Genomic DNA, 22,144 nt, shown 5'->3' on the forward strand with positions numbered 1-22,144 from the left:
TCCATCTGGCATAATCATTAGCCCCCTCCCTCCCTTTTTTTTTAGATCCTGGCAATTGAACTCGGTGCCTTTTGCATACTAGGCAAGCACTCTACCACAGAGCACTGAGCCAAGTCCCTAGCCTTCTGCTGAAGCCGCTTTCTAGGCCTCGCCCCAAGATGGGCACACCTGCTCTCAATGAGGCAGACGGGCTAGTCAGAAGCCACCGGTCAGAACAAATAATGTGACAGGGACGTCCCCACCCAACACTTACTTCAGGTAACAGAAGCTCCAGAGAGCCAAGAGGAGAATATTTTTATTGGAGCAGAAGACCTGGGGGTGGCCTCCCTGTCTGGATAAGGCACAGCAATGGAAAGAGGCAATGTCCCCATGTCAGGGCAGCCAGAGTGGGTGGGAATGCTCATTTTGGATGTTGGGCCAGGACATTGGTACCTGAAACCTCTTCATGTCCATGACTCGTTCCAGTGAGACAGAGCAGTCTGTCCAGTACACAGTCCACTCTTCATCCTCCCCCACTTCCTTCAGGCCACACATTTGGGCTGCCCGGCGCACTGCAGAGACAGGAAGAGTTAATGCTGCCAGCCTGGGCACCAGCCATGAGCCCCGGATCTCTAGCCAGGCTGAGGAAGGAGCAGACCTGACCAGAGAGCAGACTGTAAAGGCATGTGCTTCTTACCTCAGCCTCATAGTTACCAGGCTGCAATCTCAAGTTCACGAGGCTAGCAGAGAAAACAAGAGCTAGGCTCTGCTGCTCTGGGTCAGGACTGTTTGGATATCCAGCTAACCCTCAGTCGGAGCACACTGGCATCTAAGACTCTGATGTGGCTCTTTGTACAGATGTCAGTAGGGAGAGGAGGAGACAGCTGAAAACCTTGACCTAGCTGAGCTATGACTTTTCATTGTTATGCTCCTTGAGAGCCTCTGGCGGGGGGGGGGGGGGGGGGGGGGGGGGGGGGGGGGGGGGAGGGACACCACACGGGACGGGACGGGACGGGGACACGACATGGCTTTTTGGTTTTTGTGGTGTTGGAGATTAAACCTAACCATTGAGCTAAATTCTCAACCTTTCAAAAAATAGCTGGGATTTTGTTTGTTTGCTCTTTAAGATATTCATTATTTTGCTGGGCAGTGGTGGTGCACACCTTTAATCCTATTGCTCAGGAGGCAGAGGCAGGTGGATCTCTGGGAGTTCAAGACCAGCTTGGTCTACAGAGTGAGTTCCAGGACTGCCAGGGTTATACAAAGAAAACCCTATCTAGAAAAAAACAAAAACAAAAAGCAAAAAAAAAAAAAAAGATTTTCATTATTTTTAATCATGTATGTGTAGGTGGGCACATGTGTGTCAGATCATGTGCATGTGGGGGTCTCCCTCTGCCATGTGGGTCCCCAGGATTGAACTTGGGTTCTCAGCCTTGTTGACAAGTGCATGTATATAATGAGCTCTCTCTCCAGTCCCCAAAGCAGTTTTAACTTTTCCTTCTGTTCCTCATTTGAAGGGCAGGGCAATGGCGACACTCCGACAGACTTTTTGTCGTGTTTTTTGCTGGCAATGTAACCAAGGATTACCTTAAACTTCTGATCCTTTTGACTCCATCTTCTAAATGCTGGCAGAAGCTACCAGGACCAGTTAAATGGGGTGCTGAGGATCAAACCCAAGGCTTCATGCATGTTAGACAAGTATTCTATCAATGAGTTATATCAGCCCCCCCTTTAAATGATTATCATTATTTAGTTTTTAGTCCCCCGTCCCCCCCGAGGGTCTCACTATGTAGCCTTGGCTGTCAACTCACTCTGTAGGCCAGGCTGGCCTGGAACTCAGAGATCTGCCTGCCTCTGCCTCCCGAGTGCCTGGCTTGTGGTTTTTTTGTTTGTTTCTTTTTGCCAGCTAACCGGAGATGCCTTCCCTACCAGTGAGACTAGCTGAAATATGGACATCTCCGCTTCGAGGAGCTCAGCCTGGGGACCTCAGTGTAGGCAGTAGGTAACCAGGGGCTGGGGGAATGGCTGTGCTTCTGCCCCAGGAAGAACAACAACGGTCCCTCTTGCCCACCCGGCTGTGAGTGACGAGCCCAGTGCTTACCGCTCTCATACTTGCAGTTGGTCAGATTGATGGCCAGGGGTCTGAAATGAAGGAAGAACAGAAATCAGGCAGAGGAGGAGGGAAGGACAGGCTCCAGGCAGCCAGGAGCCCAGGTGAAGGAATAGCTAAGGTATGTATAATGCAAATTCATTTTCTCTAGAAGTAACTTAAATACCAAACCAACATGCTACAATTCCAAGCTGGGCAGACCCAAACGGCTCTGAATTTTTTTTTTTTTTTCTGTTGCAGCAGCCTTTCTTTCTTTTTGGATTTTCAAGAGGGGGTTTCTCTGAGTAGCCCTCGCTGTCCTGAAATTTGCTCTGTAGACCAGGCTGGCCTGGAACTCAGAGATCAGCCTGCCCCTGAGTGCTGGGAACAAAGGCATATGCCGCCATGACTGGGGTGTGTGTGTGTGTGTGTGTGTGTGTGTGTGTGTGTGTGTGTGAGCGTTGGGGATTCACAGTCAAGCCTTCATGCTGTGCACCAAACTCTCTTTCCCAACTCAGCCATCCCATCAGCCCATTGTTATATGGTTTTTGAATCAGGGTCCCAAACTGGCCTGGAATACATAGTAATTCTTTTGTCTCAGCCTTCCTATTGCTGGGATTATTGATGGACGTGCACCACAACCTGGCTCTGCACAGCCTGGCTCTCCTCTCCTCTCCCAAAGGCTAATGTGAAAAGCTTAGATCTCATCGTTCTCCTCTACCAAATGGCGGTGTGAGGCTGAAGGGCTGACTCTCTAGAGCCAGATCTGTGGGGATCTAGGGAAAAGTTACCTCCGTTTCCGCTTCCTCTTTCTCCTCCCAGCTTCCAAATCATCTGTGTCTGTTACACTTAGGATTTTCTTTGGGATTTTCTTGGCCACAACAGATAAGGTAACCCCATTCTCAAACTCTTTATAGTCAGCCTTTGCAAGTGCCTGCTGGGAAGAGTTGGGGGTGGTCGATTCTTCTCTAACACACTCTTCCTCAGACTCTTCTTCCTCAACATATTCTTCCTCAGATTCACTGGTCTTACAGGTACTGGGCTCCATCCTCTTAGATTCTAAGGGGAAAGGGATGGGAATAAAATATCAGACCTCCTTCCAGGCCCAGGAAGTCCTGCAGGAATTCACCCAGAGACCCTTTATGGAGCTATAAGGAAATGTTGCCCTTTCAGACCAATTCTACTGTAGACTAGGTTGTTTCCAAGTAGAGGGCTATGGGGAGAGCATGGGATGTTGGTAGGATGTAAAGTCCTTAACTAAAAGACCCCACCATCATCCAGGATTACCCTGGATCATTCAAAACACTGCAGTGCATGCAGAACAGAGCTGGCAGAAGCCACGATCACGGCTGTTTTGTTTCCTGAATGGGAAGAGAGGTGGCTGACAGAACTGGATGATTCTTTGCTTTAAAATACAGCTGATGATCAAAGGTTCTCGGGCCGGCCCTTTCCCCGAGCCAGGATTCAGTTTCCCTATGTGAACACGTCGGGGTCGGGCATCTGATGGCTGATACCCCTTGGGCTCGGATAGAGGAAAGGAAACCCACGGCAGACACTGCCCACCCGAGGTTTCGAGGAGAGCTCAGGGGCTGCTGGAGTTGCCCCTAGCAGCCCGGGGCTGGCCTCAGCTGGTCGCTCATGGCCGCCCCTCGCCCGCTGCAGCTCTTCCTGGGCGTTGCTGGACGTCGAGGACCGTCTCTTCGTTCCACAGGACTGTCTGTCCCCGCCGTCGCGAGGGGGAGCCCGCTCCCCCTCGGGGTTAACTCCTAGCTCCGAGATCCTGGCGGCGGCGGCGCCTCCTTAAGCAAGCCGACGGCCGCCGCCGCCGCCGTCGCTATGGACACGAAGGCGGCCCCTATTGGAGTAGCGTTCTGGGGGCGTGGCCTTCCCGGGAACCACACCCCCTCTGGTGCCTGCCGAAGCCATCTTGGCCCCCGACTGTCGGGTTTTGCCCGGTGCGGCTGGAGGTCAAAGTGTGTAAGAGCCCGTGTTCAGCGAAGAGGGATTCTTCCAATGCATTATGGGACTTGTGGTCCTCCCGCGTTGGTGACTTTCCTGGATTCCGATGGCCAAGGCAAAGAAGTCTGTATTTGAGACAAATAGCCGCTTGTGTTTCTTCTGCATTTCAGAAATGGTGCCACGAGAAAAGTCCCCGCCCCTGACAGGGACAGCAGCGATTAGGACATTTGCCTTCCAAGGGTTTCACCCTGTTAAGCTTTAACAGTTCCATTAACTAATTACAGAACAGGGCCAGAGAGGAGGTTCAGCGGGTAAGAGTGCTTGCTGACAAGTCGGAGGACTTGAGTTCGACTCCCTGAACCCACATGGTGGAAGATGAGAGCCAGGACAACAGTAAGTTGTCCTCTGACCTCTATACCCACGCCTTGGCGTGGTGCCCACCACCATAAAGAAAAAAAATTTTAACTGAAAGAAAAGGAAATGTTATCTCATGCCATTGCTCTGTCATTGTCGCCTTCCTATACTTGACATTCCCCCACTGTGAATTCCACTCGCTTCCTCCACCAAACCCAACACAACTTCTTAAAATTCAGATTATTTTGTGTGGCAAAACCCGGAGAAGAATTGAGCAGTTTTTGTTCATAAAACGACAAACATTCTAGAAGTTACATGAATATGAGTATTTTCTGCTTACCCTGTAATATTGAAAATGTGCTTAAGTAAGTAGTTGTGCGGTGATGGAAGCTTATGTCATTAATTTTTTAAAATACTAATTTATGTGTATGAGCTTTTGCCCGCACGTATGTATGTGGACCACATTCTTGCTTGGAGGTGGTGCAAGTCAGAAAAGGACATCAAATCCCTTGGAACTGGACTTACAGATGGTTGTGAGCCACCTTGTGGGCCATGGGAACTGAACCTGGGTCCTCTGAACCAGTGAGCCATTTCTCCAGCATTTTTTTTTTTTTTTTTTTTTTTTTTTTTTTGGTTTTTTCGAGACAGGGTTTCTCTGTGCTGGTTTGCGCCTTTCCTGGAACTCACTTGGTAGCCCAGGCTGGCCTCGAACTCACAGAGATCCGCCTGGCTCTGCCTCCCGAGTGCTGGGATTAAAGGCGTGCGCCACCACCGCCCGGCTCTCCAGCATTTTTTATTATTAAAAAATTATGTATGTGCTTCTTTGTGCCTGAGTGCCTGTGCTCCATGTATGCACAGAGCTAGAGGAGGCCAGAGAAGGGTGTTGGATCTGCTGTAACTGGGGTTACAGATGGTTGTGAGCTGTCATGTGGGTGCTGGGAATCATACCCAGGTCCTCTGGAAGAGCAGCCAGTGTTCTTAACCACTGATTCATTTCTCCAGCCCCCTCTTTTATTCTTTTAGAGATTTGCTTATTATTTTATGTGTATGGGTGTTTTGCATGCATTTATGTATGTGTACCACATGTGTGCAAATGCCCTCAGAGGCCAGAAGAGGTTGTCGGTTCTCTGGAAATGGAGTCACATATGGTTGTTAGCTGCCATATGGTTACTAGGAACCAAACCATGGTTTTCTTTTCTTTTTTTTTTTAATTTTTTTTCTATCATCAGCTTGATACAATACACATTCTTATCCTAATAGTGAAATGTTTCATTGAGGCTTGCCCAGTGATTGAGTGAAACCAAAACTTATAAGCCACAGTCATCCTAGGGTCCCCCCTGCTATGTAGCCTCCCTGGTTCTGTGGGTTGCAGTCTGACTGATCTTTGCTTTATATCTAGTATCCACTCACGAGTGAGCACATACCATGTTTGTCCTTCTGGGTTTGGGTTACCTCACTCAGGATATTTTCTAGTTCCATCCATTTGCCTGCAAATTTCATGCTGTTACTGTTTTTTTCTGCTGAGTAGTACTCCATTGTGTAAATGTACCACATTTTCTTAATCCATTCTTCAGTTGACGGGTGTCTAGGTTGTTTCCAGGTTCTGGCTATTACGAATAATGCTGCTATGAACATAGTTGAGCATGTATCTTTGTGTTATGATTGAGCATTCCTTGGGTATATGCCCAAGAGTGGTATGGCTGGGTCTTGAGGTAGTTTGATTCCCAATTTTCTGAGAAACTGCCATACTGATTTCCACAGTAACCCTGGTTCTCTATAAGAGTAAGTGCTCTTCACTGCTGAGCCACCTCTCCAGACACTTATTCTTTTAGTCTTAAAATCAGTATTCTATGTGATTTAAGAAAGTATTATTCTAGCCAGGCGGTGGTGGTACACACCTTTAATCCCAGCACTTGGGAGGTAGACAGGAGGATCTCTTGAGTTTGAGGCCAGCCTGGTCTGCAGAGTGGGTTCCAGAACAACCAGTCAGAGCTGTTAGAGAAACCCTGTCTTGAAAAACAAAAACAAGGGCTGGAGAGATGGCTCAGAGGTTAAGAGCACTGGCTGTTCTTTCTAGAGGTCCTGAGTTCAATTCCCAGCAACCACATGGTGGCTTACAACCATCTGTAATGAGATCTGGCTCCCTCTTCTGGCCTGAAGGGATAAATGCAAACAGAACACTGTATACATAATAAATAAATCTTTAAATTAAAAAAAAAAGTTAAAAAAACAAACAAAAACAAGGGGCTGGAGAGATGGCTCAGAGGTTAAGAGCACTGACTGCTCTTCCAGAGGTCCTGAGTTCAATTCCCAGCAACCACATGGTGGCTCACAACCATCTGTAATGAGATCTGGTGCCCTCTTCTGGCCTGCAGTCATACATGCTGTATACATAATAAAATAAATCTTAAAAAACAACATATATCTCTATCTGTCTCTCTATAGAGATAGATAGATATAAATATCATCAACAAATATGCCAACCTTGTTACTCCTTAAAGGGGTTTCAAGTAAGTAAATAACCCAACATTCTAAGTGCAGGAAAAATGTGCCCTAAGGTTACACCACCCTGACATCTGAGCTGTAAACAAAGGAAACGTTTGGTCCTCAACAGGTCGATTCAACACGTACTTATTTACTCTGAAGCCTGCGCAATCAAACTCTCCCTTACATTTAAGATGTTGTTGAGTATGACATTTCTTCAGGAGAGTGAGTTCGTAACGTATGCTAAGTGTACAATCTTTTAAATTTTAATTTCATACCTATAACAGAGAACAAAAAGTGTGTGTTTAGGACTTGATATACCCTTGTCAAGTTCTTTTCTATACTTCTCAAGATCATTATGTTACTGACTCTGAAAAGTGATGTAATCTGGTAGCAACCTCGTAATTTAAATCAAGGCATTTGCATAAAATAAATAAGGGCAGGGGCTTCAAGACGGCTCAGCAGGTAAGAAGGAAGCCAAGGCCCGGCGGTGGTGGCGCACGCCTTTAATCCCAGCACTCGGGAGGCAGAGGCAGGCGGATCTCTGTGAGTTCCAGGCCAACCTGGACTACCAAGTGAGTCCCAGGAAAGGCGCAAAGCTACACAAGAGAAACCCTGTCTCAAAAAACCAAAACCAAAAAAAAAAAAAAAAAAAAAAAAAAAGGAAGGAAGCCAAGGCTGAGGACCTAAGTTAGAGACTCCTCAGGATCCCTAAGGTAGGAGAAAACCGACTTCCCCAAATTTATCCCCTAATCTAGACACACTAAGTAAATTAATAAACGTAAAGACATGGGTTTGGGGTGTAGATCAGTTGGGTAGATTGATGGCCTAATGCTCACAAAGCCCCGGGTTTGATCTCTAACATCCCAGGAAACAGACATAGTGGCCTTCATCTGTGACCCCAGCATGTGGGAGGGGGTGGCAGGAGAGTCAGAAGTTCAAGGTCATCCTGACCTACAGAGAGAGTTCTAGTTGTGAACTAGAATTCCTAAAAAGGCTGTGTGTTGGGTGCTCATGTTTAATCCTGGCATTACAGGCAGATCTCACTCAGCATTCAAGGCTTGCCTGGTCTACACAGTAAGTTCCAGGACAACCAGGGCTATGTGGACAAATCCTGTCTTAAAAAACAAACAAACAAGAAAATAGATTGCCTGAAATCTACTTAAATAAACTGTGTCTTCAAAGACTCCCCATCTAGCCGGGCAGTGGTGGCACAAGCCTTTAATCCCAGCACTCGGGAGGCAGAGCCAGGTGGATCTCTGTGAGTTCAAGGCCAGCCTGGGCTACAAGAGTGAGTTCCAGGAAAGGCACCAAGCTACACAGAGAAACCCTGTCTCGAAAAACCAGGAAAAAAAAAAGACTCCCCATCTATATTGGAATGTTGGTTGGCTTGGCTTGATCTTGTTCAAATCTTGTGCAGGAATATTAGTCAGGGTTCTCTAAAGGAACAAAGCTTTGTTTATATATTCTCTATATTCTCTCTTTATGTATAGGAGGTTGTCTCACCCTGGAGAAGCCAAGAGTTGTTGTTCAGTAGTTGTTCAGTCTACAAGGCTGCATGTCTCAGCAGTCCCTTTCTGGCCCTGGAGGACTGAAAGATTCTTGGAGAGCTTCAGGTCTTCGGTCTACATTGGAATCCCAAAGAAGTTGGTCCTAATATTTGTGGGTGTTTTTGTTTTGTTTTGAGACGGGGGTTTTCATATGTAGCCCTGGCAGGCCTGGATCTCACTATGTAAACCAAGATGACCTCAAATTCACAGAGATCTGCCTGCTTCTGCCTCCTGAGTGATGGGATTACAGGTGTTATACTACTTTGTCTGGTTTGGGTATTTTTTGTTTTGTAGACAGGGTCTTCTCCTGGAGCCCTGGATACCCTCCGAGTCACAGAAATCTGAGCCTGGCTCAGCCCTCACTCGGAACTGCAGAGCCATCTCTCCATTCTCTTTTTAAACAGGGGTGATGCTTGTAGCTCAAGCTGGCCTTGAATTTGTGGCCGTCTTCCTGCCCTAGCCTCCCAAATGCTAGGATGACAGGTGTGTACCATCATACCTGACTCAGCAATGGGACTTTTAAAAACTTCCCAGATTGACTCAACTACAGATTGGGGTACAGGGGCTTGGTTGTTGAAAGATCCCAGGAGGCCGCCAACTTTGAGACGGCACTACCATCATGGGTAAACAGTCTCCACTACACATTGTTCCAGCGTTAAGTTCTGGCCTCGCAGGCCAAGGCCTGCACTTCAGCCTTGACTGTTACTGCTGCCTGACCTGAAGTGACTGTCAACAACCATGTCTTCATCTGTTATGTGGGAGCAGGAAAAGGACCAGCGGGTCTTTAAGAAATTAAGCCAGGCTACGCCTTTAATCCTGGCACGCGGGAGCCAGAGGCACTCAGATCTCTGTGAGTTGGATGCCGGTCAAAGCTACATAGTGAGACCCTGTCTCAAACAACACCAGAAAACTTGTATGTTTGTTCAGTGCATGTGTGGGAAGCCAGACACACTTGCAAGTGTTCGTTCTCCTTGAACTAAGTGTGTCCTAGGGATTAAACTCCTGTCATTGATGACAAGTACCTTTGTCCCCTGAGCACCCTCTCTAGTCTACGACTAGCATTTAAAATTTTTTTTTGGCCAGGCGGTGGTGGCGCACGCCTTTAGTACTTGGGAGGCAGAGGCAGGCGGATCTCTGAGAGTTCGAGGCCAGCTTGGTTTACAGAGTGAGTTCCAGGACAGGCTGCAAAGCTACACAGAGAAACTCTGTCTCGAAAACAAACAAACAAACAAACAAACAAACAAACAAACAAATTGAGGTAGACTTGGTATGTAACCTAAGACGGCTTTGAACTCACTAGTCAGCTCTGTTATTGGGGGCTAGAAGAAAATTTAGGATGGAGTTTCAGAGAGACAGGAGGTTGAGCCCCAAGATGAAGCAGTGCCAAGCACAAGGGAGAGGCAAAACCAGCCACACAGGCAAAGCTGGAGACCCGGAGATTCAGGGAACCAAGACGACGTGTGTGTGTGTGTGTGTGTGTGTGTGTGTGTGTGTGTGTGTGTGGTTAGTTCTTTGATTTGAGAGGTTTGAGGCTAGCTTGGGCAACAGAGCAGACTCCATCTATTTAAAAAAAAAAAAAAAGGCAGTGGTTGGGAAAGGGACAAGAGCAAAGGAAAGTCAAGGAAATGGTAGCTGGATGCATCCAGAACCCACCAAAGCAGAGACAATGATTCTCACCAAAGGCAAAGCCAGATAGAACAGGAGTGTGAAGCTCTCACACTCACTGATTTCGCCTCCCACCCCCAGCTCCAGACAGGGCTTCTTTGTGCAGCCTTCGCTGTCCTGGAACTTGACCTGGAATTCAGAGATCTCCCTGCCTCTGCCGCCCCCCCCCCCAAACCAGCCAGTGCTGGGGTTGAAGGTGTGTGCCACCACCACCTGGCACATTTACTTTATTTGAGATACACTCACTTTCATGTATGTGTACACGGATGGGTGTGTATGTGCCATGGCATGTATGTGGGACTCAGAGGACAACCTTTACCGTGTGGGTTCTGGAGGGTGAACCCAGGGTGACAGGCTTGGCAGCAAGCACTCGTCCCCCTCACTGAGTGATCTCGCTGGCCCTTAAAGGCAGATCTGTTACCCCTAGGGCTTATCTAAGAAGAGAGATGAGAAGCAATTGAAACCTTCACGAGAATACATTCATTCATTCATTCATTCATTCATTCATTCATTCAGTGCTTTCGCTATACTCCTCAAGCTGAGAGGTGGGAAGGTAGTCATGAAATGCCCAGATGCCAGTGATTAAGTCTTTAGAAAGGGCCTCAAATCAGTAAAGAAAGAACTGAAGAATCACAGCTCTTCCTGGGCCACCAGGGCCACCAGTGCTGCCTGTACCTCCTCTGCCTGAGTTTGGGGCAGCAGACAGTCCTGGATGAGGGCCACTGCAGCTGCCTCTGTCAGGCTGCCGAAGTCCTGGGATGTTTTAACCGGTAGGTGGCCGGCCAGCTCACAGAGTGCAACGTTGAAAGCCCCGCTTTCCTTAATTCCGAAGCTGGACTTCCGGGCCCACAGAATGACTCGGATCCCAGTGAGGCCTGAGGAAGAGGATGCCTGCCCAGGTGGAGCTCCCCGGGTCACAAATAAGTTATGTGCAATCTCGTGGTCACTCAGATAGTCAGTGGCCCGGCATACCCTGCTAATCAAGGCTTCCAAGTCAGGCCCTGGCCCACTAGCGTAAAAGAGGAAGCCAGGAGCTGGGAGCGACTGCAGCAGATGTAGACAGCCCTTTGGATCCAGAGGTGTGCTTGGGGCGCCCTCCACAGGCAGTGGGTGGGCCAGGTAGTAGCCATGCAGGTGCAGATGGTTCACAGAGGCCAAAGCTCCCAGGCTGTTGAAGCCTACGCGGAAGCCTGGGTGCGAGCTCAGAAGCACAGCTTCAAGCCCGGCCCGCAGCACCCCGGGCAGCAGGCGCTGGGGGAGGCCACGAGCTGGCTCAGGCACCAGCAGTACATGGCCCCGCTCCAGGGGGCTGACATTGATCACCACAAGGATGTCCTCTTGCTTTGGGGCAGCTGGGCCGTTAGGCTCCCGTTGCAAACGGAAAAGGACTTCTCCAGGTCGGATTTTATTGAAGTTAAACTGTTCGGGGTCAAATTCCTGCCTTACACTTTTGATATTCTGAGGGCGCCTCCTCTGTACTCCTCGCTCTATATTCAGCTGAGCTACAAACCCCACGGAACCAGGGAGGATTTGGGTCTGCAGATCTTCTAGGCGGTATCGAAACAGGCCCAGTTCCACTCGCTGTATCCACGCAGAGCAGAGGGCAGAGTCGAAGCGGGACCGTGGCAGTTCGTCCAGGGTGCTGGGTGCATTCCTTGGCCACTGAATTCCCTTCCCTACGAGGTCCTTCTGTCCATAAACAAAGTCTGGGATGTCTCGTCCTTCCCAGTCCTCAGGGTCTGGGGGAAGCAGATAGGAAGGTTCCTGTGAATCATGTGGAACAGCCATGAAGGCCACCTGAAACAATCAGAGATGAAGAGAGTGCGTAAGTACGGAGGAGAGCAGCCCATTCCCAGAGGTCTGCACAATCATGGCCCAGCCCAGAGATGACGATGATGATGATGATGATGATTTATTTATTGGGTTTTTGAGACAGGATTTCTCTGTGTAGCCCTGGCTGTCTTGGAACTCTCTCTGTAGCCCAGGCTGGCCTGGAAATTGCAGATCCACCTGCCTCTGCCTCCCAAGTGTTGGGATCAAAGGCGCACCACCATAGCACAACCAGAGATTATTTTTGAATCATCTTTTTTTTTCCTACTTATAAAACTGATAGGAATCTGTTGACATGCCTCGGAAAATTGAGGAAGTCAAGCATTTGCTGCTCACAGGCAAAAGGATGCCAAGTCAGTCAGCTCAAGTCAGTGCAGTTCAAGGTTTGATGCTGCAGGATTACAGCCTGGTCATCATAGACAAGGAGAAGGTAGAGGAGCTGAAGGTGTCCCTTCCCCCTGGTTTGGAAGCAAAGGAGCTAAAATGAACCAGGCCCCTCATTTGGATGCATTAAAAATCCTGAAAAACCAAAGAAAATAAAAAATAAAAGTAAGGGATAATATGTGCCCTTGGTAAAATATTTAGAAAACATAGACATTGTTCATAATTCCACCATCTGCAAATGAGGGTGTTTTTACTGAATTAAAAATATAGCCAGGCATAGTGGTGCATGCCTTCAATCCCAGCACTCAGGAGGCAGAGGCATATCTCTGTGAACAGCCCCCCCCCAACCTGGCTTAGTTGGTAAAGCACCTTGTAGATGTAACCAACTGTCTTATTAAATAAGAAACACAGAACCAATGCAAAGAAGAAAGCCAAGAGATCAGAGCTAAGAGCCTTACTGCCTGCTGCAGCTAGCTGTGGGATGGTCTGTATGTCAAATTACTCTGATTGGTCAATAAATAAAACACTGATTGGCCAGTGGCTAGGCAGGAAGTATAGGCGGGACTAACAGAGAGGAGAAAAGAAAGAACAGGAAGGCGGAATGAGTCACTGCCAGCCGCTGCCATGACAAGCAGCATGTGAAGATGCCGGTAAGCCACAAGCCACGTGGCAAGGTATAGATTTATGGAAATGGATTAATTTAAGCTGTAAGAACAGTTAGCAAGAAGCCTGCCACGGCCATATAGTTTGTAAGCAATATAAGTCTCTGTGTTTACTTGGTTGGGTCTGAGCGGCTGTGGGACTGGCGGGTGACAGAGATTTGTCCTGACTGTGGGCAAGACAGGAAAACTCTAGCTATAGCACCTGCCTTGCAAATGTGAAGAACTGAGTTTGAATCCCCAGAAGCCAAGTATAGTTGAGCGTGCTACATGCCTGTAATTCCAGTGTTCCTGCCCTAAGATAGAAGGTGGAGACCAACACCCAAAGTTGTCCTATGACCTCTACATGTGTGGCAGGTGCACACACACACACACACACACACACACACACACACACACACCATACACAAACAACAAATAAACTCAACACTATGTGTGTGTGTGTGTGTGTGTGTATGTATGTATGTATATATACACACATAATTTAAATTTTCTGAGGGCTCTGGTTGTAGACCTGTAGTTGAATTTTTCTTTGGGCTACCAGCTCACAAATAAGGACATGGAGACATAATTAATTATGAAAGTTTGGCCTTAGCTTAGGCTTGTCCCCCTAGCTCTTATACCTTAAACTAACCCATTAATTTTAATCTATGTTCTGTTGGGTGGCTTGTTACCTCGTCTCTCCATACTGCTCATGTTGCTTATTCCAAGTCTGGTTGGTGATTCCACCTCTTCTCAGAGTTCTCTCTTTGCCTTGAAGGCAAATACCTATCCCTCCTGCCTAGCTATTGGTTGTCAGCTTTTATGACATCAATCACAGCAATACATTTTCACACAGTGTACAAATATCCCACAACATAGCTCACTCAGGTGGTAGACTATCTGCCTAGCCTTGGGTTTGATCGCCAGGACTAAATAATCTGGGTGTGGTAGCTCATGCCTATGACCCCAGCACTTGGGAGGTGAAGACAGGCAGATCAGAAGTTCAGCATTGACTACACAGTGAATCTGAGGCCAGCCTGAGCTACATGAGATCCTTTCTCAAAAATAAAAATCAGACTGAGTCAGAGGTGGTGACACACACTTGTGACCCCAGCATTTGTGAGGCTGTCAGGACCAACTCTACGTCCAAAACAGCCTACACAGTAAGAATCTGCATGTTAATACCAACGACAAGATTAAAACCAATACCATAGTTTGAGCCAAATTTGAAGCAAGCCTGATTTTTATTGGAGTGCACCCAAGAGCTGACCAGTGACTGATTCCCAAGTTGGTTTAAATAGAGCAGCCCCGAATCCACTTCTTGGGCCCCTTTTAAGGAGTAAAATCACTAGTGGTAGTTTCACAGAAGGGAGACAATGGGGCAATAAGGAAATTAAAAAAAAAAAACCAAACTTTAAAAAACATCATATGATCACTTACCATGTGATTAGGAGGGGTCAGAAAGAGGGAGTGTCAGGGTCTAAAGAATCAAGGTCATGGGTTGGGGAAGGTCAGGTTCCAGGAAACAAGAGCTACTCAACTCACACAGTAAATAGAAACTTATTTTTGAAAATACAGCATAATGGCTCCTGCCTTCAAAACAGAGTCTGGCAGGTTCCTCTTGCACGACGATAAGTGGGGAGGGAGGGAGGGAGACAGAGAGAGACCAGCTTCAGCCTGTTTGTTCTCCCTCATCTTTGCTGGTCCACACATTCATCCTGGCAAACCAGAAGAAAATAAACAAAATGATACATAGAAGTAAACCTAAGGTGTTGTAGAACATTATTTTGTGTGTTACTTTTGTTTATGTTACATTTGTTTAACTCTGTGAAGCTGTGTTACTGTGCCTAAAACACCTGACTGTCTGATAAAGAACAGAACTGCCAATAGCAAGGCAGGAAAGAGAAATAGGCGGGGCTGGCAGGCAGAGAGGATAAATGAAAAAAGAAGTAGCCAAAGAAGGAGGACTTCAGGAGCCAGCCACCCAGCCAGACATGGAGTAAGAAGGAAAGAAAAGGTATACAGAAATAGAGAAAGGTAAAAAGCCTCAAGGCAAAAGACAGATGGGCATAATTTAAAGTTAAGGAAAGCTGGCTAGAAACTAGCCAAGTTAAGGTCGAGCATTTATAATAAAGAATAAGCCTCCGTGTGTAATTTATTTGGGAGCTGGGTGGCCAGTCCCCAGCACCATCACCGCCTCGCTTAAAGTCTTTAAAGAGAGAAGTAAAGTAATATAAAAAAGAATAAATCATGTAGAAACAGGAAATACATAGGGAGTCTGTATCCTGTATGTTATTGAGTTGATTTTGAATTTTAGGAGACATGAAATTGTGAACTGGACTGTAAATTGAACAAATCTAGATACTTTAGGAATGCCTTAACTTTAAAAAAGTAAAAAAATATATTTGTCAAATGGAAGTAAAAAATGCTTTGGAGTTTTGTTCCCATAGGAGATGAGGGGTTGTGGATCCCTTCAGGGTTAACAGGGATCAGGTTTGATCAGGTGAGACCCCCTGAATCTTGACAGGTTGAAGCACGAATCCTAATTGGTCTTAATCAAAACCTGGAGCCAGATATTGGGGTAAATGCTGAAAGATCAGAGAGACAAAGGAACAAGCCACAGCCATCTCTCACCTCACCAACTCCTCAGTCGAAAAGGACTGACTCCTGTCTCCTCCCGCCTTATAGTCCTTTTTCAACCCAGCCATATCACTTCATATATCGGCCTCCCTAGTGCTGGGATTAAAGGCATGTGTGCCTCCCAAGTACTGGGAACAAAGGCGTGAGATTCCAAGTGCTGGGATTAAAGGTGTGTGCCACCACTGCCTGGCCTCTATGGCTAACTAGTGGTTTAGCTCTGCATTCTGATCTCCAGGCAAGCTTTATTTGTTAAAGCACAAACAAAAATATCACCACAACAAGTGATATCTATCAGCAAAGGTTACTGCTGGTCTTCCCAGGACTTGGCCATTATCTTAAATATTCTCAGCGATCCCTAAAAAAGATACCTTCACCCACAGACAGCAGGAAGCCGTTTGGAGAACCAGACGTCCACATTTCCAAGAGGGGCGTGGGGGGCTTTTGGTTATTTGGTGGGTTATGGATGTTTGTTATCATTTAGGAGAATATAGTATATTGATACAAATTTAAAGTTATTTTTGTTATACTGTGTATATGTTTCTACTTTTGTTTAAAGGACTTTTGTATATTGATACAAATTTAAGGTCATTTTTGTTACAACATATTGTATATATGTTTTTGCTCTTGTTTAAGGTATTGTACATATGCAGTTCATTTGGAAATATAGGGGGAAGTTCTAGTTTTTGAAAGCTATTATTATTAACCTATATAAGACAATCAAGAAACATAGGTCAGGGCTGGAGAGATGGCTCAGAGGTTAAGAGCACTGGCTGTTCTTCAAGAGGTCCTGAGTTCAATTCCACATGATCGCTCAAAACCATCTATAATTTGAGCTGGTGCCCTCTTCACTGACAAGTCTGCCTGATACTCTAGGCCTATAGGCTGAAGATGGATGCCTCAATGTTGCAGAGGAACTTTGGGTGGCTGTCCAGGCAGAAAAATGTCTCTGTTGTTAGGTAATATTACATCCTTATGGGTCTTTGATGGAGTTGAAGACTAGATAGTTATACTTGTAGTTTTCCTTAGTTATGACAGAAAGTAAGTTAGGTATAAAAAACTTTGGATTCATGAGCTGGAGAGATGGCTCAGCAGTTAGGAGCACTGGCTGCTCTTCCAGAGAACCCTGGTTTAATTCCCAGCACCCACATGGCAGCTCACAACTGTCTGTAACTCCAATTCCAGGGGATCTGACACCTTCACACCAATGCACATAAAATAAATTTGAATATATTATTTTAAAAAAAACTTTTGGATTCACTAAGATAGGGTAGATAATGCATTATTTTCTCTGAATATGCTAACTACAAATGGACAGAATATTGTAAATTCTTACTTGATAACTGTTTTTGTTGTGTATAGTTTTTTTTAAAGATGTATTTATTTATTATGTATACAGTATTCTGCCTGCATGTATGCCTGCACTCCAGAAGAGGGCACCAGATCTCATTATAGATGGTTGTATGCCACCATGTGGTTGCTGGGAATTGAACTCATGACCTCTGGAAGAATAGCCAGTGCCCTTAACCTCTGAGCCATCTCTCCAGCCCTGTTGTGTATAGTTTCACTACATTAAAGTTAAAACCTTTCTTATTCAGACAAAAAGGAAATGCTGTAGAATATTATTTTAAGGTGTGTTACTTTGTTTATGTTGCATTTGTTTAACTCTGTGAAGCTGTGTTATTTTGCTGGTCTAAACAACTGACAGCCTAGTAAAAAGCTGAATGGCCAATAGCAAGGCAGGAGAAAGGATAGGTGGGGCTAGTAGGCAGAGAGAATATATAGGAGAAATCTAGGAGGAAAGAGGAAGGAGCAAGAGAAGGAAGAGGATGCAAGGGGCCAGACACCCAGCTACACAACCAGCAAGGGGGTAAGAAAGAAAGAGACACAGAAATAGAGAAAGGGCGGACTGGAGAGATGGCTCAGAGGTTAAGAGCACTACTTGTTCTTCCAAAGGTCCTGAGTTCAATTCCCAGCAACCACATGATGGCTCACAACCATCTGTAGTGAGATCTGGTGCCCTCTTCTGGCCTGCAGAGGTGTGTGCAGACAGAACACTGTATACATAATAAATAAATAAATCTAGAAAAAAAAGAAAAAGAGAAAGGGAAAAGCCCAGAGGCAAAAGACAGACGGGGTAATTTAAGAAAAGATGGCAAGAAACAAGGCAGCTAAGGTCAGGCATTCATAATTAAGAATAAGCCTCTGAGTTCGAGACCAGCCTGGTCTACAGAGAGAGATCCAGGAAAAGGCACAAAGCTACACAGAGAAACCCTGTCTCAAAAAACAAACAAAAAGCCGGGCGGTGGTGGCGCACGCCTTTAATCCCAGCACTCGGGAGGCAGAGGCAGGCAGATCTTTGTGAGTTCGAGGCCAGCCTGGGCTACCAAGTGAGTTCCAGGAAAGGTGCAAAGCTACACAGAGAAACCCTGTCTCGAAAAACCAAAAAAAAAAAAAAAAAAAAAAAAAACAACAAAAAAAAAACAAAAAAAGAATGTTTGTTGCCTGGGCTGGAGAGATGGTTCAGTGGTTAAGAGCACTGGCTGTTCTTCCAGGGGACCTTCTGGGTTTGATTCCCAGCAACCACATGGCTGCTCACACTGCCTGTAACTCCAGTTCCAGGAAATCTGGCACCTCAAAGACATGCAAGCAAAACACCAGTGCATGTAAAAATGAATAAATCTTTTAAAAAGGAAAAAAAAAAAGAGTGCTTGTTCCTTAATTGTGAGAATTGGGAGTTCCAATCCTAGATCAAATGGCTCACAACTGCCTATAACTCAAGCTCCAAGAGATCCAACATCCTCTGGCTTCCATGGCACCTGCAGGCACATGTATGCAGACACATGTGCATACATTCACAGGCACACTTAGAATAAAACTATAAAATTAAAAAAAAATTAAAAATAGGTATAGCTACAATGGCCAGTTCCAGGCCAGCATGAACTATAGGAACCTATCTCGACAACACGCCAAAACAAATGGCCTGTCCTCACACAAAAATGATTGCTTTTGGCATTCCCCTAGCATGGCCCGCCCTTCGTGAAATATTTGCACACAGTGGAAATCACACGTGGAAGTAGTGATAGCAGTTATGTGCAGACGGACACCTTACTATGCCGCGCAGGGAACACTGGTCACTCGGTACAGGAGATCATGGGTCTCAGAGCTCCTTATGAGGTTTGCGGAGTGGAGGAAAAAGACATTAACCCAACCCTAACTAGAGTTAACTTAAACTGTGAATAGGAGACAACGTGTGGGAGAATACAAGACACTGTGCAGATCCTAGGAGGCATGCGCACAGCGGCTGAACCACGGAGAGCGCAGAGGGGGAAGTCTGGTTGGAGAGGACCAGGACAGGGCCTTCGAACCGTCAGCCACGTCTGTTTTGTGATCCATCCCCATTGGGGGTGCAGTGACAAACTCCAAGATGAAAGTAATTTGGTTTCCAGAACTAAAGTAACTTGTTTTTCTAGATTCTTGCCTTCCCTGCCCTATGGTCCCCAGTAATGGCTGCCATGAGAAATACTGATTGATCGCCTGACACCTGATTCATCTGTTCCTCCGGGCAACTGCAGGCCAAAAGAGGAAGCCTTCCAACCAACCCCCATCCCAACTTTTTCTGCCCCATGACCACCCCAAGACAATGGGCTGGATTCTTAGAGACTGCATCTCTTGCAGGTTTATGTCATGAATAAAAGACTATTATTGCTGTTTTTTATCCCTGAGTCTGTTTCTCTTCTCTCCTCTTACCAAAAAGTAATCCTTCCTTCCTTCCTTCCTTCCTTCCTTCCTTCCTTCCTTCCTTCCTTCCTTCCTTCCTTCCTTCCTTCCTTCCTTCTTCCTATTTATTTATTTTTGTGGTACTGGGGGATCAAAGCTAGGGCCTTAAACATGTTAGACTGAGTTACAGCCTGTTCTGGTTACTTATCATTCATTCATTCATTCATTCATTCATTCATTCTCAACTTGACACAGACCTAGGCATATCTGGGAAGAGGAAATCTCAGCTGAGGTTTTATCAGACTGGCCTGGAGGAAAGTCTGTGCAGCATTTTCTTGACTGATGATGGATATGGGAGGGCCAGCCCATTGTGGGTGATACTACTCCTGGGCAAGTGGTCCTGGGTTGAACAAGAAAGCAGTTGGAGCAAGCCAGTAAGCAGTGTTTCTGCATGGCTTCCACTTAAGTTCCTGATTCCAGGGTGATTCATTCCTGACTCTACTCAGTGATGAAGTTAACCTGAGAGTTGTAAGATGAAACAGACGCTTCCCTGCCCAAGTTGCTGTGGTCATGGTGTCTTATCACAACAACAGAAACCCTAAGACCCATCACTATCCCCTTTTTCATTATTAGTGGATTTTTTTTTTAAATCTTTTTTTTTTTTTTTTGGTTTTTCGAGACAGGGTTTCTCTGCGTAGCTTTGTGCCTTTCCTGGAGCTCACTTGGTAGCCCAGGCTGGCCTCGAACTCACAGAGATCCACCTGGCTCTGCCTCCCGAGTGCTGGGATTAAAGGCGTGCGCCACCACCGCCCGGCTTTTTTTTAAATCTTGAGCTAGGGTTTCACTAGTTTGCCCAGGCTAGCCTTGAACTTGTGATCCTTCTGCTTCAAGCCTCCTAAGTAGCTGAGCTTATAGATCTGTGCCACCAATCCAACTTATTTAGTAACTTTAAACTAAGACATATATGCTCAGGTTTAATAAAGCTCAGAAATTAGAATGAGTGAGTACAATCAAGAATGAATTTGGGGAATGGAAAGACGGCTCAGCGGTTGAGAGCAGAGACTGCTCTTCCGGAGGACCCAGGTTCAATCCCCAGTGCCCACATGGCAGCTAACAACTGTATGTAACTCCAAGATCTGACACCCTCACATAGACATACATGCAGGCAAAACACCAATGCACATAAAATAAAAATAAATCATTAAAAAGAATTTATACACTGGAGTCTCACTGGGGATACAAACCATACTCAATGGCAGGCCCCATGCCCAGCAGTAGATGGCCAACTCAAAACTAACTCGATAGTATTTTGGGAGAATTCCTTTTGTCCCATAATGCTTTGTTTGGGCTTTTGTTTTTAACTTTATTGGTCTTTTGCTTATATACTATAGTGGTGGTGGTGTGGTGGTGGTGGTGGTGGTGGTGGTGTGTGTGTGTGTGTGTGTGTGTGTGTGTGTGTGTGAGTGAGAGAGAGAGAGAGAGAGAGAGAGAGAGAGAGAGAGAGAGAGAGAGAGAGAATCTGTATTAGGTTACTCTAGAGTAGTGATTCTCTACCTGTGGGTCTCGACCCCTTAAGGGGTCCCTTAAGACCATCGGAAAACACAAACATTTACATTACAATTCATAACAGTAGCAAAATTACAGTTATGAAGTAGCAACAAAAATAATTTTATAGTTGAGGGTCACAACATGAGGAACTGTATTAAAGGGTCAAAGCGTTAGGAAGGCTGAGAACCACTGCACTAGAGGAACAGAACTGATGACTATATACTAAACGGGGATTTATTAGATTGGTTTACTCGATATGGTCTGGACAGACAAACAATGTTAGTTGCTCAGTCCACAAGGATGGGTGTCTCAGCAATCCCAATCTGGACGGTTCCTGGAGAGCTGCTGGTCTTTATTTAGTCTGAGTGGGAAGCTGAAGAGGCTGATTCTAACGTCAGCAAATGAATTCCACAGTGGCAGTAAAGGAGGGACGAACTTATCAGCAAGCGATGGCAAACAGGCCCAAAGCAGTTCCCTTCTTCCACTTCCTTTTGTATGGGCTACCACCGGAAGGCACTGTGCACATGCCCACTTCAAAGAATCTGACCGAAAATCCCTCCCAGGAGTGCCCAGCGCTGTTGCCCTCTACTTGACTCCAGACCCAATCAAGCTGACCACTGGCATTAACTCCTCCTCCCAGCAGCTTAGAACCCTCACTTTTTCACGCAGTGTTAATTTGCTCATTCGTACATGCATCTGGTAATTATTTGAATGTCCTAGGGGTTAACAGGAGAAAAGAGCAAATAGGCAGACCAACCTTGGGCTCTAGAGCTGGAAGCTTGCACTTTGGGTCAAAGGAGGCATGTCAGCTGTGACGACAAAACAGCAGTGGGGATCGGTGGACAGGACCGACCTCTAAACGCCCGGAAACATCACTGAAACTGGATCTATGTTTGTAAAATGGAAGCCTACCTTGTCAACTGTTCCACGAATGGGGAATAACTGCACAAGTGAGTCCGCAGCAAACAGCTTCAAGAGGTAAAACCCAAAGCACATAAAGGCTAAGCTACTTCCAGAAGGGTCGGCAAGGTGGTGGCAAGGTGGTGGGGGCTGCAGCTCGTGTCTGGGAAGAGTCTGGGACTGTCCCTCTCGGCAGAGGGGCACCGGATCTCCTCCAGCCCGGGAGCAAATGTGGAGGTTACCCACCTCCTCCCAGGACTGAGGTGTCCAACACCTGCTTTAGACGAGGCGGATGCATCTCAAGGCTCTGCGCGCAGACGCATCCCGGAACACAGCGAGGGGCGTGGTATTCCGGACGCAGGCGCAGTCGGCACCACGCGCGCGCGGCGCGGCCCGCCCCGCCC

The 22,144-nt window shown here is 46.5% G+C and overlaps 2 protein-coding genes across 4 annotated transcripts in view; both read right to left on the reverse strand.

Moving 5' to 3' along the window:
* LOC114696185 (tubulin polyglutamylase TTLL13) overlaps nt 1-10,838 on the reverse strand; it is a 23,352-nt gene extending 12,514 nt beyond the window's left edge. The window contains exons 1-4 of one of the 3 annotated variants that reach the window (XM_037198043.1): nt 10,756-10,838; nt 2,860-3,127; nt 2,081-2,121; nt 433-551 (exon numbers count right to left, since the gene is read on the reverse strand). In XM_037198043.1, the coding sequence (XP_037053938.1) occupies nt 433-551; nt 2,081-2,121; nt 2,860-3,116 (417 nt within the window). In that variant the 5' untranslated portion in view covers nt 3,117-3,127; nt 10,756-10,838. Of the gene's footprint in view, nt 1-432; nt 552-2,080; nt 2,122-2,859; nt 3,128-3,355; nt 4,956-10,755 lie in introns of those variants that run through there. The other 2 variants (XM_037198041.1, XM_037198040.1) reach the window with 2 other exon arrangements.
* Gdpgp1 (GDP-D-glucose phosphorylase 1) lies at nt 10,271-22,087 on the reverse strand. The gene is made up of 2 exons (XM_028873741.2): nt 21,753-22,087; nt 10,271-11,877 (listed from the first exon to the last, which is right to left on the reverse strand). The coding sequence occupies exons 1-2, from the start codon at nt 21,834-21,836 to the stop codon at nt 10,711-10,713; spliced, it is 1,251 nt and encodes a 416-aa protein (XP_028729574.1). The 5' UTR covers nt 21,837-22,087; the 3' UTR covers nt 10,271-10,710.
* Between the last annotated feature and the right edge of the window lie 57 nt (nt 22,088-22,144).

This window comes from Peromyscus leucopus, chromosome 1 (genome assembly GCF_004664715.2).
Source record: "Peromyscus leucopus breed LL Stock chromosome 1, UCI_PerLeu_2.1, whole genome shotgun sequence".
Lineage (NCBI taxonomy): Eukaryota > Metazoa > Chordata > Mammalia > Rodentia > Cricetidae > Peromyscus > Peromyscus leucopus.

Bases quoted from the DNA above. Each gene is read 5' to 3' on its own strand.
- Gdpgp1 (XM_028873741.2), bottom strand. From the start codon at position 21,836: ATGTGCTTTGGGTTTTACCTCTTGAAGCTGTTTGCTGCGGACTCACTT. The intron at 11,878-21,752 runs GTAGGCTTCCAT...TGATTGTTTCAG, and splicing joins TTCGTGGAACAGTTGACAAG to GTGGCCTTCATGGCTGTTCC.